Below are 14,990 nucleotides of genomic sequence, written 5' to 3'. Positions count from 1 at the left end.
CACTACTAATGAAAAGATGTTTTCTTTAACAGGCAGCCCATTTGGTTTGAAAAATACATCAAATCTTCGGCCCTTAAATCTTCTACAGGTAATTGATATACTTGGACACAATAATAATGATAAGTTCTTATCTTTCTGTAGAGACCTGCTTAGTGCTGCTTACTGCACTGCCCCACACAGATCTTTGGAGACAGTTGGTCAGACCATTTACTGCAAATCTTAATTGCTTATTTAAAAGGCTTAGAATAAGAGAAAAGACATCTACATAGAGATATCAGGTGGAAGTTATAGTCTTAGCTCAGGAAAAAGCAGATAATTCTCAGTAACAATATAAAGATGCTGACATTTGAATTCAAAATATTAATCCTAAAATACAGTCTTTCAGGATTTGCCTAAGGTTTCATTGCAGATCATAGACTAAAGTTAAAATTATACTGTACAAAACAATGTAGTAGAATCACTCAGAGGCTACACGTAGAATGCCTAAAAGCCAAGCTCAGCGTGCACAGGTCGGTGCAATAATTAGGTTTAAAGAGTTTTTGGAAATGGAAGTTCATGTAAGATAGGGAGTTTAGAAGGTCTGTAAATGCTTTATTTGCACTAAGCATACATACAAATACAAATGTGAGCAGATGTTTATTATGTCAGAGTTGCATTTAAAAGCAGAGCAGGGGTTGTTTGTGGAACTGGGTGGAGTTCCTGGACCTTGAAGTCAGCTGCCAGATGCAGATGCAGAATTGCAGCTTCAGTGTTCCACATAGGTTGCACCACACTTCAAAAAATTACTACCAGCTTTGCTACTTCCTCTTCCCACTCCTGTACACTCCAGAAACATGGAAAAGGGCAGGCACAGGAGGCAGTTATGCCAGAGTAGAGCTCTTCTATAGAATGAAATGCTTGTATTTGAGTGATTCCATGTTGAAGGACATTGTTTCAAGCTAGCTCTGCCACTCATATACACCAAGAACAATTCAGCTGCAATAAGTGTAATTAAAGCTGGGGTAAGGGAGAGGAATCAAGGCCATTTCACTATCTATTAAAATTCAGTGGAATATTCTGTAAGTGGAAATTATATATACAGTGCTGTTGAAGACTGGCATTTATCTTTCCAGTATTAGTACAGTATCTGCCATTTTAATTGAAATAATTAAAATATATTTTCCTATGGAAATATCTTTCTATAAGTTCATGCAAGTTTGTTTTCAGAGGATGAGCCTTTTTCAGAAACAGCAACAATTACAAATTGATTAATTTTTAAAGGCATTACAAAACAAAAATCAAGCCTCTGGGAAGTACACCACTATCAATACTATGTTCATCCTAGAACAGTAGGAAACTCAGCAGTTTGATTGAATTATGCCTTTTGTTTTTAATCTTCAACAGCTTCCAGGTGGTTCACTTATTTTTAACCCACTCCAGCAGCAGCTGTCACAGTTTTCTCCACAGCAACAATGTCAGCAGCCTACAACCTGTAGTCCTCAGCAACAGGGAGAACAGGTGTGTGCTAACAGCCCCTCAGTCTGGGGTGCTTGGATGAAACAGTTTCTCCTATTCTCCCCATCTCCACAAGTAAATGAGCCATTACCCATAGATCTGAAGCAGAGGGGGAGGAAAGTCTTCCTCCTAAACTTTCTCAAACAGCAAAGAATGCAGTGGCTCTGTTGCTATGGCTGGAGCTGGGTTATACTTCTTTATTTGTATCCTGTATAGAAAACCTGTAACAATGCTGAGCACTGTCTCACTGTCATGAAGAGAGCCAGCTCCACTGTATGAGTGGTGTAAAATCAGCTTAATGCTTTGTTTATCTTAACTAACACATATATCAGAAGAACAGAGAAAAAATGCAGTCAGGATTTTTACAGAGTAACAAAAACTTGTTACTGACACTGCTGTGAGTTGGCTTACAAACCTCACTGCTGTAGTTCAGAATTTTCTTTGCACCAAAGGAAAGACTGGTTGTCTTTAAAGCTGTATTCTTAAGACGTTTGCTCTGCTGCTGCCTGTAATTAGTGTTAAAGGCTTTAATCACTGAGGAAATCTAAAGTCTTGATAGACACTGCCTCGTCTTCAAGTGACAAATTTTGAATGGTCAGTTGCGCCTTAAAAATCCTAAGGTGGAAGAACCAGGTTAGTACTTAAAAATTCAAACCAACATTGATGCAGCAGTTTGAGAAAACTAGCTGCTCTGCTTTTGTGTTCTCAGACACACAGGCCTTCTGCTTACCAAATACTCTCTACTGGATACTCAAGTTTGTCATAATTTCACTTCTCATGCTGTAGACTGTTCATAAATAAGATGCCGCTCTGAAATTTTTATGGTATATAGCCTCCTGTGCCACAGGCCTTGTTCTGGACTGTGGGACAATCTAATGGGAAACTTTACAATTTGTTCACAGCATCTGAATCTCTGAATGTCAGTTAGTAGTTGAACTACTAAAAAAAAAGCAATGTGACCTTGTATTGTTGGGTTTTATTTTCTAGATATTGAACATCAAGGGCATTTATAAAAAGGCTGACATAAGCATAGTTCTTGTGGCAGGAAGTTTTGGAGAAAATCAGTCTCTGCATTGGTTAAACTGCCCTAAGGAACTTCTCACATTATAGAGGAGGGGGGTTGTTGGCTAAAATGAGATATGAACACTAGATTCCTTAGCTTTGATAAGGACAGGAATGTATGTGCTCACAGTGCTTAGTGAAAAAAACTTAGGCCCAAAAATTACAACAATTTTCTGTATTACCAATATAATATAAATATGCATTCTCTCTCATACTTAGGGATTTTCCCTACATGGTGGTTCTATGACTGTTAGTCATCATGGAGGTGATGATGTCTCGACGTGCAATCTTTTGGTCTGGTTTTCCTAGATCTTAGTAGCACTATAACGTAATGCTAAAGAAGCATTGCAACTCCCGAAATGAACCAGCTTTTTTCTGACTCATAAGCCATGCAGTTTTCTTGAATTGTGCATATAATGCTTTATTTCCCTGTGTTATAAATCAGTGAATAATTTAAGTTCTAAAAGAGGTCATAACTTAGCACCCTTTGACTTCAGGAGACACTAGGTCAGACTCCACTAATTCCTTTAAAGTGATTACTGTGAAAACTACTGTGTTCTGAAAATATAATTTTAAAACCAGGGTCTGTATTTTTATGAAATTAAGGAGTGTGTGGCACAATATGAACATGGGAATGTAAGTGTCAGCCTTTGCACATGGATAACTTAGGGTCCCCTGAAGATTTTGAGGCTGGGAGTGGGAGAAGAAACTGTCCTAAGATTACAACCATGAAGTGTAGTCTCTGCTAGACTGCAGAGAAATTGACAACTACGTGGACTTCTGCTGGGTAACAGAAGCAATACAATTTCTGCCAAAACAAAGCTGTTCTGGGGTATTCAGTATCTGTTTGTTCTACTGTTAGTGACTACACTATAGCCTGTATCTGCACACACTGGATGACGTAGCATTAAATGTTTTTAAATGGCACTTCAGAAGTTTGCCTTCACACTGGCTTTATTTACTTATTCATTGATACGGAAGTTTGGTAATAAGGATCAAGCTTTTCATTTTTGATAGGGGTCTGACCAAGGTCCATCCAATCAAGATCAGGCATTATCTGCCCAACAAGCTGCTGTAATTAACCTGACTGGAGTAGGGAATTTTATGCAACCTCAAGCCACAGGTATGTGCTTGCTGAGCCTCCTTTTGTAGCAAAGTGTTTATGTTGATAAATTCACACTGAAATGAAGTTTGGTCTTAAGGAAGTCTTACATTAGATCAGAATGATTTACTGTTTATTATCAGGACATGAATTCTAGGAGAAATACTCTACTTCTAAAGCATGCACTTCTCTGCTTTGTTTGGCAGTGAAGTGCCATCAATTGATAGTATCACCTGAAAATAAGTTACAGTTAAAATGAAAATGCAGGGAACTTCATGCCAGACTTCATTAAGAAATGTTTCTTTAACTCTGTGCTTAACATCCAGTGTGAGAAACCTTTGTGTCTCCACAAACACTTCATATTCTAATTATGTTCTAACAGAGTATATCATGTATACTTTATTCTGCACTGTTCCAAATTTGACTCTGAAACTAATTCTATTGATCCCCCTTTCCTGTTACTCTGTATTCCTATGTCTTCCTCCCCTGACCAACTCAACCTGACCTCTTTGACCTGCCTGCTTTCCCCTTCTACTTTCTCAGTGTTGTCTCAGCTTGGCTCTGCCGTGAACAGACCTGGGCAAAGCCTTCCTCAGCAGAGACTCCAGCTCTCTTCTGCCTTGCAACAGCAACAGCAAGCCTTGCAGCAGCAGCAGCAACAGATACAAGTAATCCAGCAACTTCACTCTGACTGTGTTTAAAAAAAATTAAATTAAAAATACAATTCTTGGCTCCAAAATCAAAAATATTGCCCTCTTGGGCTCTCTTTTTAACTAACGCAGTTATGGTCTCGCAAATTGAAGGAAAAGAGAACCAACAAAATCAACATGTATTTGGCAAACTATAATGCAATACCTGAAATCTCTGGTTCTCTCAGCTTGGAGCACTGAATTTATTTTTATTTGTTTAAGCCCTCCACCTTCCTGATTTGCAAACATTCAAGGGGTGCTTGTGGCACATATCTAAATACTATACCAGGTGCCGATAGATTTCAAAATGGCATGGATGTAAGCACCTGGTAGTTCAAATGTAGCAATGCTGCAGTAAGTACATGAAAGCAAGAGCTCTGCAAAGCATTCCTTTACCATTCAGATGCTTCATGAAAACCTTTTAGCATTTTTAGCACACAGTCTCATGTTTGTAATATATACAGAAAATTCATACAATGCATACACTGAGAAGGTATCACATTAAAAAGGTACTGTGTAACCCAAACACTCAGTGAAGTTGCTGAGTTACTGCAGTTACTGCAATGAAGAGAAAGGGCAAAGAAACAAAGCTGTGCACATTCATATGTAAAATGTTAGCTTGTGCCCTCAGCAGGCTTCTGTGCCACTGGTGCTGCTTGACTGTACCCATTGCCCCAGTATATGGTGTGTTCCTTTTGTCAACCTGGTGCTTCCTCATTTTTTCTTTCTCTCCCCCCCTTCATTCTTCCTGATGTGAAAGCTTTATAGTCAACACTAACAAGCTTTTTCTCCCTTCTCCTCCATGGCAGCAGTTGCGATTCTTGCAGCATCAAATGGTTATGGCAGCAGCAGCAGCACAAGCAGCTCACCTGCATCATCAACAGCATTCAGGCAGCCACTCAAAAAGTAAAAGGAAAAGAGGCACACCAGCCCCTCCCAAATCATGAGACTTGCCTCTCCCCCCCCCCCCCCCAAAAAATTGATTCGAAGGGGATTTTTTTTTTTTTCAGATTGTTAAAGAAAAGGCTTAAAATAAAATTAGTGTTTTATATTACTGGTGGGAAAATGAACTTTTAACATTACACTAAAAGAAATGAACTGATTTTGGAAGCCAACCTTACAGAACTTAGAAATTTCATCTATAAAGCGGCTAGGATCTGGTTTCCTCTAGTCACTTAATTTTTTAACAGAATGTTTTATCTTGTATTTTTTACCACTCAACAACATTGTACATAGAATAAGGGTGAAAAACATCATAGGAAAAATGAACTTTGTAAATGTAGTATTGGTATTTGTTTATTTAGTATAAAAGGTTTGTGAACACTGTAACAAATACAATTTTTACAAATCCATTTTTGAAAAGGGCTCTCTTTTTGTTCACTTGGGTGTTATACTTTTTATTACTTTGTCTATCAGCTTCTTTACTTCTTTGTGTCTTGTAACTGCTCTCGTGATACAGTCCTGAAGCTTGGCTCCTGTAAGAGGACTTCCACCTAAACATTGAAGGGAACAGTTTAATTTTCTACTTACACTTCAGTTATGTGTATCTAACTGTGATTTCCAAATGCAAGTATTAATACAGTAATTGTCATTACCAGCACCTTTCACTGGGGAGCATAGAGCTTTCCCAGCCCTAGCTTCAGGCAAAGATAATGGAAACAAACAAGAGCTGTAACAGGAGGCATGCCCAGAATTAGTCCTCTGCTGTGACTGCTTTTTGAACTTTAGTCATGCCATCCACCATCTTAAAACTCCTTTCAAGACCAGGTAATTTAATGACTATTCAAGCAGATATTCTGTTACCATAAAGCACCTGCATCTCACAAAGCAAAGCAGGTACAGAATCTTTTTTTGACCTAACATCATCATCTCCTATAGGTTTCTTTGTCGTAAATTTAGAAGTACCTGGTTTATGGACAGAACACAGTCTGCCTTCTTCATCAGTTACAATGGTTACTGTTCCAGTTGCTAAATCTTCTTCTTCAGCAGTTGGATCAACAATGAGTAGCGTGCTTGTGAAAGAAATGCAAGCAGATATGTTGGTATACATTGCTTCATTAACGTTATTGCAAAATACAGTTTTTACTGTAGTCTTACAAAATTCTTGTAAATGGATTTAGTGCTCAAGCTTATCTGTTTTACTACCAAAATGCACCAATTAAAAAAAACAAAAAATGTGGGAGATTCCACATAATCATGTGTTTGTGACTGTGGAAAATAGGCATATAAGTAATTTCATAAATTTTGTGACAGTGATGTGTTGCAGGAAAATGCCACTAAATTGCCATTTGCAGTATGCAATATGAAAGAATGCAGTCGTTATTTTGTAGTTACTCTGAAGACTGGCATTGGTTTTATGTGTAGGCTGCACTAATTTCTACCAGACACCTTAAAACAAAACTGATTTCCACTGGTAAGTTCACCAAAGTAGTTCTCAATTTGTTGTCAGTGAACTCAAACATCACTCAGACTGGGAATAGTTCAAAACCAGATTCACTGGGTTGCTTAAGACAGCTTATTCTGGCTGTCATACTGCCACATGAGCAGTTCAATGCATGGCTGTTGTTGATGTACAGGTCGCTGCCACAGGAGCAGCCCTGCACCAGTACTCCTCACCCATGGCCATGCTAACCAGCAATCTACCACTTCCATTTATTCAAGGAGGCCTTTTATGCAGAAGGAAAATGCCTCTGGGAAGCCAGAGTATGTAAAACATTTTATTGAAAGGGCTATTAACCAGATTTAAAAAAAGAAAAATAAAACCAAAAAAACCCCACGCAAACCACGCAACACAGGCAGGCATCCTCTCAATACTTAGTTTTAGGAGCTAAAAGGATACTTCAGTAACTTGTTTGATGCAACAGTTGGTTTCAGGGAAGGAAACAAAGCCCAACAGACACTCAAGGAAAGCCCTCTTCCCCAGGCAGCTTTTTGGTCTATGTGTAAGTATGGGTGATTTGTGTGTAAATAATTCCCTACTGACAGCTGTCTGCCTAGTATGTTACTCAAACGCTCAGTGTACATCAAACTTTAGACCCAGCAGAAATGGTATTAAAGCAATTAACAGAAGCATTCTAAAGTACCAATAATGTCCTGCTCTGATGCATTTTTGTAATCACTTGGTCAACATTTAAGATTATTGCTCTCCCCACCCTATTTGCTATTTGGATGAAAGGCCCTTATTAATCATTTCTGTGAATACACATTATGTGCCATAACCCCCCAAGATCTCCAAACAGGCCTAAATCTTGAATAGCACAGTGAGCACTATCCTGTCACTTTCTACTGTGCAAATGGATGTCACAAGAAATGACTACATTTCTTATAAATAGAAGCAGAATGCATTCTTAACATTCTTGACCTAAGGAAGAACCAGTAGACGATTTCAGATGAGGAGTCAAGTTAACAGATGTGATTACTTTGAATTCTCATAATCAGATACTCTTCCTACATGAACAATGATTTGGGTAATTATGTTTTCAGTTATCCAGGGGTTCTTTTGTTCTAAGTGGACTATTACTTCTTGCTTCCTTTGTTGACTACATCCTTGGAATAAGCTGTTCAAAAGCTACCATCTTTTCTATCAGTTACTTACACAGGCTTCTAAAACATTAACTGCACTGGTAACATTTTTATCCTAAGATACTTCTAAAACCTAAAACAGTACCCATCCCCTGTACTTTTAATCTTATCTTTTAGGTTGGGAACCACTTCTGCTTTAAGCCACAGGAAGAAGCTGCAGAGTACAGACTGCACTTTGTTCTGTGCACTCCTTACATCACAGAACTAGAAGCCCCTTCAATGGGAGAGGCTGTGGATTTAAGATGGGTGGAGCAGCATTGCCTGAGGCTCCACTCTCATCCCTGGCAGAAGTGCAGAAACATCACCGGTGGCATCCTCTGTCTTTCATTTGTTTTACAAACACTGTCGTTTCCATAAAGTACAAAACAATTTGGAACTTACTCATCAAATATAGCAAATGATGTGGCAACCGGATGCTTTCTGATAATCAAAGGATTCTTCTGTTTTAAATTAACTTCTGATAAACCAGTTTCTTCGTTTATCGTAACCAACGGCAATTGCACTGAAGAGATGAAAAAATTACAATGGTCTAAATCATGCTGGGTTTAGCAGGCCTAGAGATGTTGACAACTACTGAAATATTTAAGATGTTCTCTTAATCCACTGAAAATCAATCAGAATAGTTTTTCCTACATTAATGGTACTCTCTACCAAAAAAAAAAAAATTCTTGAATTCAAGGGAAGTATTTAGCTTAGAACTACCTGTTCAAGGAAGTATTTCATTTTTGTAGTCAGGGTAACAGAAGCTTTTCTCCTTACACAGAAATATTTTCTACTTCCAAAATGCCACACAAGTAAAATACTTTACAGTCATATGTAACCAAAGGTATTTTTCCCCAAGTCTACTGGACATATAAAAACTAGGAATATAGTCTCATGTCATGAGTTTTTATATATCTGTAGAAACAGCGCAACCTGACCTTCAGCCAACTCTTGCTGTGACAACCAATACATTGCTGGTGACAAGGAGGACAAGAGCAAAGTAGCTAGGGGCATTCCAAGGCTGGCAATTCAGAGTTAGAAAGAGGCCTTGCCATAAGCTTCCCTTTAAACTGCTGCCTTCATGCATTTATACGCCACACACCTGCAGTCAGGCCACACTTCTTTTTACAAACTATAATTCATTAAGCTAGGAAAGGAATATTCTGTTGTGACATAGTACTTGTGTAAGCAAAGCCTCCAATAGCTCATCCTGCTTACACAAAACACATTATCCAAGTAATATTCTGATATAGATGTTAAACTCTTTCATGGCCACTGCTGAAAGACTCAGGTGTCTGACACCAAGAACATGTGGCAGAATAGGTGTTAGTCTTTTAAGAAAGCAATAATAAGTATACAAAAAAGATCCTATTTTTCAGGTGTTAAACACCTATGGCATCCCACCATCATTTCCACCTTGTATTTGCACTCAAATGACAGGAAACAAACGGTCCCATGAATTAGTTACCCACTTATTAGGGTTCAAAATGAATGCATTTATCCAAGCAACACTAATCAGAATGTCTCTTGTTCTGAGGAAGCCTTACCATTTTTTAATGCTGCCAACAAAGCAAAGACACTGGCATCCAGAAGGTTTCCATCATAGTCCAGACATATGATATCACAGTATAACACCCATGCAAGCTATCAAAAAAGGTTTGCACATGTGAGATATTCCATCAGCTAACTAAATGGTGCAATATATAAGAAAATTCTGGCCACACTAAATACAGATACTTATTTCTATCATTTGATTTTTGCACTTAGGATGTAAATTAAACTATGAGGACTGAAAAGCAAAACCAACACTAAAACCCCCTATAACCTCAAATACCTTCTGTATTTGTACTTGTGTACAAGTCCTGTGATCTTGTTACTATCTCCCTCTTCATTCTGAGATAGAACTTACCTTGCCATTGGCAATACACAGGTCTTCTTTCACTATCATCTGTGAACTAAATAAAATGAGAGTAAGGAAGGCAATAGAAAACTCTTGCAGAATTGCTTGTATTTTAACAGCACTAAAATGGTTCTTACTTTTCAATCACATCTGCAATGAACTGGCTTGCTGCTTGAGCCTCTTCACCAGGTGGTCCAGAGCGAAACCTCTCTGCACAGAGGGATGGCAGCTCCACATTTGGAACTAGGTAGCAAGAATCATTAGTCATAAACCAAAGAAAACAGGCAATGGGTAATCAAAAATAAAAAAATAAGTAACCAATGCTCTTAATATGATTTTATGTACTTCAAATGAAAGGCAAGACCAAGAATTTTTCAATCAAGCCTTCCTAATTCTCCCCTCAAAAATAAAGTTATGCATGAGTTTGTATTAAAGAACTTGTAGTACTCTCTGTACTCAGAAACTATATATTCCATGGACAAGCACACACTCCTAGCTACCACTCTCTGTTTATAATCCTTCTCTATCATGACCCACACAAACAGTTCTTAAAGTTAAGCACTTTTCAGCAGATCAGGAAACAGCAGCATTTCCATCCCACTGCCTGACTTTACTGGTATGCTGTCTGCTTTCCATCAACCATTAAAACCTGAGGCTTTAGACTTGAAGCAAAAACATGCATAAACATTCATGAAAAAAACCTAAGAATAGTCAAGCTTACGGAAAACAACATACTTGGGAGATGCCTTAGAAAAAGGGGATTTTGTCTAAGCTCCCAATTCCACAGAATTATTTCCAAAGAAACTCTAAATGGGAGTGAGGAGGTACCACTGGGACAGGCAGTCCTCTGAGAAATAAACAGTTTTTATTTCACTGTTTTTTTTAACAGTTACATTTTTTGCCTACTGGGACTTTGAAACAGAAGTTAACATGCCTTTGCACAACCTTGCATGCCACTATCTTTTACAGAGTATCTTCTCCCTCAATATACACAATGATGCAGGTTTCCTTCCATGCCCAGCCTGGAAACAGCAACAAAAAGGTAGGTGTATAAGGAAAACTCACAAGCAAAGCAAAGGGAATTCTAGATGCCTAGATGTCAATTTTGAAATTAATTTGAAGGGTTGTAATAAAATTTGATCCAAATTAATTCTTTTAAGAAATCTACAGAACATAATTTCCACAACCTTTTAGCTGAAGTAATACAAAACCTCAGATCCATACTGAAACACTTACCAATATATCCCTTATTAGCAGAATCCACTGCAGGCGCAGCAAGTTCCTGGAGAAATAGAAAAGAGAAAAATGAAGAATTTTGTACAAAATATTTTCCAGTTGTTCTATATACAAATGGTTGTTTTCTTCCCAGTTATCATTTCAATGAGATTTACTGAAGTAATTTTTAATCAGTCCTTGTCTGTAAATTTCCTATGGAAGAACTCAGTACAGTGATGAGCAGTCATTTGTCTTGTAGGTCATGGCAGGCCAGCAGTAGAGTTGAGGCTACAAGGCATTCAGTAGTCCAGCTAGCTCATTCCCAATGCACTTACTGATCCATGTTCAGGAACTTTTCAATTATAGAGCTTTTATCTAGAAATAACAAGGACTTACTTTAGTTTTGTACACATCTTTCCCCACACAGGATGGGCATCACAAAAATACATATTCTCAGACTATACAGGTAGGATTATACCATTACATTATACATTAACTTTCAGGTCTGGAAGTAACTCAGGTGAAAGACTGTAATTGCATCTGACTGGCATGTTATTGTAACTCCAAGGGTGATTAATTCCAAACACAAATGCACAAAGTCAGCTAACAGATAAATAAAGATAAAAACCAACCATACCGCTTTTACTCCACAAATCACTGTGGTATTTCCTAGCTTCACCAGGGCAGAACCATCTGCAGTTGTAATTGAACCTGAAGAGAAAAAGTACTGTTCAGTAAAATCTATTTTCCCTTCAAAGGGTGCTAAATAACATCCAACCTTCACGAAGTGTTTACCTTCCATCATTTTATACTAAACACAGCCTAAGCAAAGTCTCAAATCCAGACTGGGACAGAATCTCTGTATTAAACAGTCAATCACACAGAATGACTGAGGTTCTCCAGCCTGCTGAGGCCCCTCTGCATGGCAGCACAACCCTCTGGCATATCAGCCACTCTCAGTTTGGTGTCATCTACAAATTTTTGAGGGCACCTAAATTGTGCTGCACATACAGGTGCAGAATTGACTAATTACACTGTGCACATTAGCCCAGGAACAGCACTGAAAACAATGCTCAAGGATATTATTGTACCACATAGTCTTTTTCATCCTTGTTGAAACTGTAAAGAAAAATCCTTCCTCTTCCTGGTTTCCAAATGCAAGAGCCAAGAAAACCAATTAGCAAGTCATTAAGATCACCACTATAACCTGATATTAATAATACCTCCCCCATTACTTTTATTCCACATAAGCACTTGCCTATGTTGACAGTGGTTGTCCGAAATTCACCTAACTCTCTTCCATCAGGCCGACAGTTCTCCTTCTAAAGAAAAATTATAAACTTCAAATTAGAAAGCAAACTTTATCAAATAACACAATAATATTTCTGCTATGGAACTTCATAAAAAATGAAGTTTTCTTCTCAAAAATGCTAGGGAAAGCTAAGTCATACTCTAGCTGGCTTTTCATCAACTGATACATAGTTTGTGGTTGTAGGCCTCCAAAAGAAAACCCCTGATTTTTAAAACTCATTTAAATTTATTTAGAAAACATAACAATAGACTGATTGTCTCAAGGGTAGGTACTACAGAAGGCTAGATTCAGAATATCATCAAGAATGAACACACACTGGTAAACTTAAAATGAAAATTTCTACCTGCCCGCATTGTTTAGTGGAGCTCTTAAAATTAGAATGAACTAAGGAAAACAAAAGAAAAACCCTGCACTCAAAGAAAACACAGCATTCAAACACCATCAGTCAGAAGCTGTACAACACATAACCCTTATGTTAGAAACTGAAACAATATTCCATCATTTTAGATCTGAATTGTCACTCGCCACAGTTTTAAGCTTTTCAAAGGCAAACACTTTTGGCTCAACTATGAGAACCAAAATTTGCAATAACACTAGATCCATTTCTAAGTCAATACAACTTCAGTAATAGCTGAACTAATTTAAGGTAACAAAAGTCAGTGGTTTTCCTCTGCAGTTACAGTGTGTATGGTTAGCAGCAATAGTCTCTTACTAATTTTTGTAGCATCCAAAAGCCTGGTTTGACATAATTTTGTACTAGGCAAAAATCTGCATCACCATCTTGGTCAAATTTAACCTGAACTCCTTTCAAGACCGAAAGAAGCACTTACCCATCAAGATGAACAGCATCAACACCACAGATGGAAAGAAAAACATGTTCTGAAGAGCACAAATAGTTTTTACCTGCTCAGACAGTTTTTTGGTTTTTATTTCAATTTCTATTTCCATAGCTTCACATTTCCATACAGACAAGGTAGAAGAGCAGAAGCAAGCAAGAAAAAATTCATTACAAGGAATTTATAAAGGCATCTCATGTTTCACTCACCAAAAACCTCCTGTAATATTCCAGTGGTTCCACAGTTCTAGAACAAATAGAAAGAGAAGTTCAAATGCAAGCTCCAGAGTAGGCAAGACACAGAAAAAAAAAATCTGGAAATCAAGATGCCTGACAAAGCTGTTTACCAACACAGTTAAAGAACAGTGAGGAAATTTTAAACTAATCTAAAAAAAAAGACGTTTTCCTAAGTTCAGTTCCAAAATGCTCCTTCCATACCAGGAAACTGCCTGTACATACACTTAACAAAAACTACTAGCTTTCACTTCAATAATACTATTAGCTTTAATCAAAAGAAGTGTTTAGTGACAAAAGGGTCGCTAAACACTTTGCCTTTCAAGGGATGCAAAAAGGAAAATTTTACTACAATATGTGAAATATCTGTTAGTCCAAGGACTGCATTCAGATGCAGAAAATCGTATAAAAAAATTTAAATTATTCAGTTTTTCTTAGAATCTTTGACAAAATATAAAATTACAAAATATGCTCCATGCAGTGCTTCAGATGAGAAATAATTGATGCTTATTATTAATCATACACTAGTAACAGTATTTGTGTATTAGTTTTTTATGCAGGGATCATTAAGGCAAAAAAAACTTTTATAAAAAATGTTGCCAATATTTAAACAAAGCATTCAGTTTTGTTAAAACAGTGCTTCTGGGGCAGGGGTGGAAAAAAGGTAAGTGCAATAGGCAAGTTTTCCAAATGCAAACTAACACACACAGGCATCACCAACAGAATGACCAGCATGAACTGGCTCCTGTTGGCTCCACATGTGTTGGTCCTGTACTGCTGGATCATAAGCTCAACACAAGGTCTGTTGTCTTACAGTTCATGTAATAGCACTTGCTAAACTTGGTTTGATGCTTTTAAGCCATACAACAGAATCAAGGATGCTGGGACAGACTGCCCAGAGAAGCTGTGGATGCCCTGTGCCTGGAAGTGTTCAAGGCCAGGCTGGATGGGGCTCTGAGCAACCTGGTCTAGCAAAAGGTGTCCCTGCCCACGGCAGAGAGACTGGAACTGGATGATCTGGGAAAATCCCTCTGACCCAAACCATTTTACTATTCTAAAACGAGTAGTTATAAATGGGTAGTCATTGAATTCCCTACAGTTTAAACTTCCTTATAATTCTATCAGCTGTGTAAGGGGAGGTTTAGGTCGGACAGTGGGAACACGTTTGCCACCTAGAGAGTGACTGGGCACTGGATCTTCCCCAGGACAGAGGTCACAGCACCAAAACTGACAGAGTCCAAGAAGTGCTTGGGCCGCTGATCTCTAAGGATCCACCTCGGTGGATACTCTGCAATTCTGTTACCAGGTAGCTACAGGCCTCTCCGCTCAGGTTTTTTGCCGGGCCTTTTCCCGGCTGGCCGAACCCCGCTCGCTCAGCCTTTCCCGCACGGGTCGGGGCTCCACAGCCCCCTCAGCACCGACCCCATCCCGACCAGACGCGCCGAGCCCGTTCCCCGCGCCGGTGACCGGATAAAGCCCACAAGGGTCCCCACGCGGGCGGGACCCGCGGGCGGCTGCGGCGGGACCGCGGCCGCCGGGCCCAGCACTTACTTGAACGCTGCCGCCATGGCGCTGCCGTCTCC

General features: G+C 38.7%; 2 protein-coding genes across 19 annotated transcripts in view; one reads left to right on the top strand and one right to left on the bottom strand.

Moving 5' to 3' along the window:
• Positions 1 to 5,699, top strand: part of SUPT20H (SPT20 homolog, SAGA complex component) — a 29,639-nt gene extending 23,940 nt beyond the window's left edge. For 10 of the 18 annotated variants that reach the window (XM_068182037.1, XM_068182032.1, XM_068182042.1 and 7 more), the window contains 4 exons: positions 33 to 88; positions 3,574 to 3,679; positions 4,202 to 4,326; positions 5,157 to 5,699. In XM_068182037.1, coding sequence (XP_068038138.1) covers positions 33 to 88; positions 3,574 to 3,679; positions 4,202 to 4,326; positions 5,157 to 5,294 — 425 coding nt within the window. In that variant the 3' untranslated portion in view covers positions 5,295 to 5,699. Of the gene's footprint in view, positions 1 to 32; positions 89 to 3,573; positions 3,680 to 4,201; positions 4,327 to 5,156 lie in introns of those variants that run through there. The other 8 variants (XM_068182044.1, XM_068182043.1, XM_068182038.1 and 5 more) reach the window with 6 other exon arrangements.
• Positions 5,626 to 14,990, bottom strand: EXOSC8 (exosome component 8). Its single transcript, XM_068182048.1, has 11 exons — positions 14,959 to 14,990; positions 13,384 to 13,420; positions 12,285 to 12,348; positions 11,664 to 11,737; positions 11,048 to 11,093; positions 9,949 to 10,054; positions 9,821 to 9,866; positions 9,459 to 9,555; positions 8,311 to 8,431; positions 6,253 to 6,359; positions 5,626 to 5,840 (listed from the first exon to the last, which is right to left on the bottom strand). The coding sequence occupies exons 1-11, from the start codon at positions 14,973 to 14,975 to the stop codon at positions 5,725 to 5,727; spliced, it is 831 nt and encodes a 276-aa protein (XP_068038149.1). The 5' UTR covers positions 14,976 to 14,990; the 3' UTR covers positions 5,626 to 5,724.

Source organism: Anomalospiza imberbis, chromosome 2 (assembly GCF_031753505.1).
Source record: "Anomalospiza imberbis isolate Cuckoo-Finch-1a 21T00152 chromosome 2, ASM3175350v1, whole genome shotgun sequence".
Taxonomy (NCBI): domain Eukaryota; kingdom Metazoa; phylum Chordata; class Aves; order Passeriformes; family Viduidae; genus Anomalospiza; species Anomalospiza imberbis.
This window is presented reverse-complemented; position numbering and strand designations above follow the sequence as displayed.

Bases quoted from the DNA above. Each gene is read 5' to 3' on its own strand.
- EXOSC8 (XM_068182048.1), bottom strand. The intron at 12,349-13,383 runs GTGAGTGAAACA...ATTTTTCTTTAG, and splicing joins AATATTACAGGAGGTTTTTG to AAGGAGAACTGTCGGCCTGA. The intron at 6,360-8,310 runs GTAAGTTCCAAA...TTCTTTCACAAG, and splicing joins TCATTTGCTATATTTGATGA to CACGCTACTCATTGTTGATC.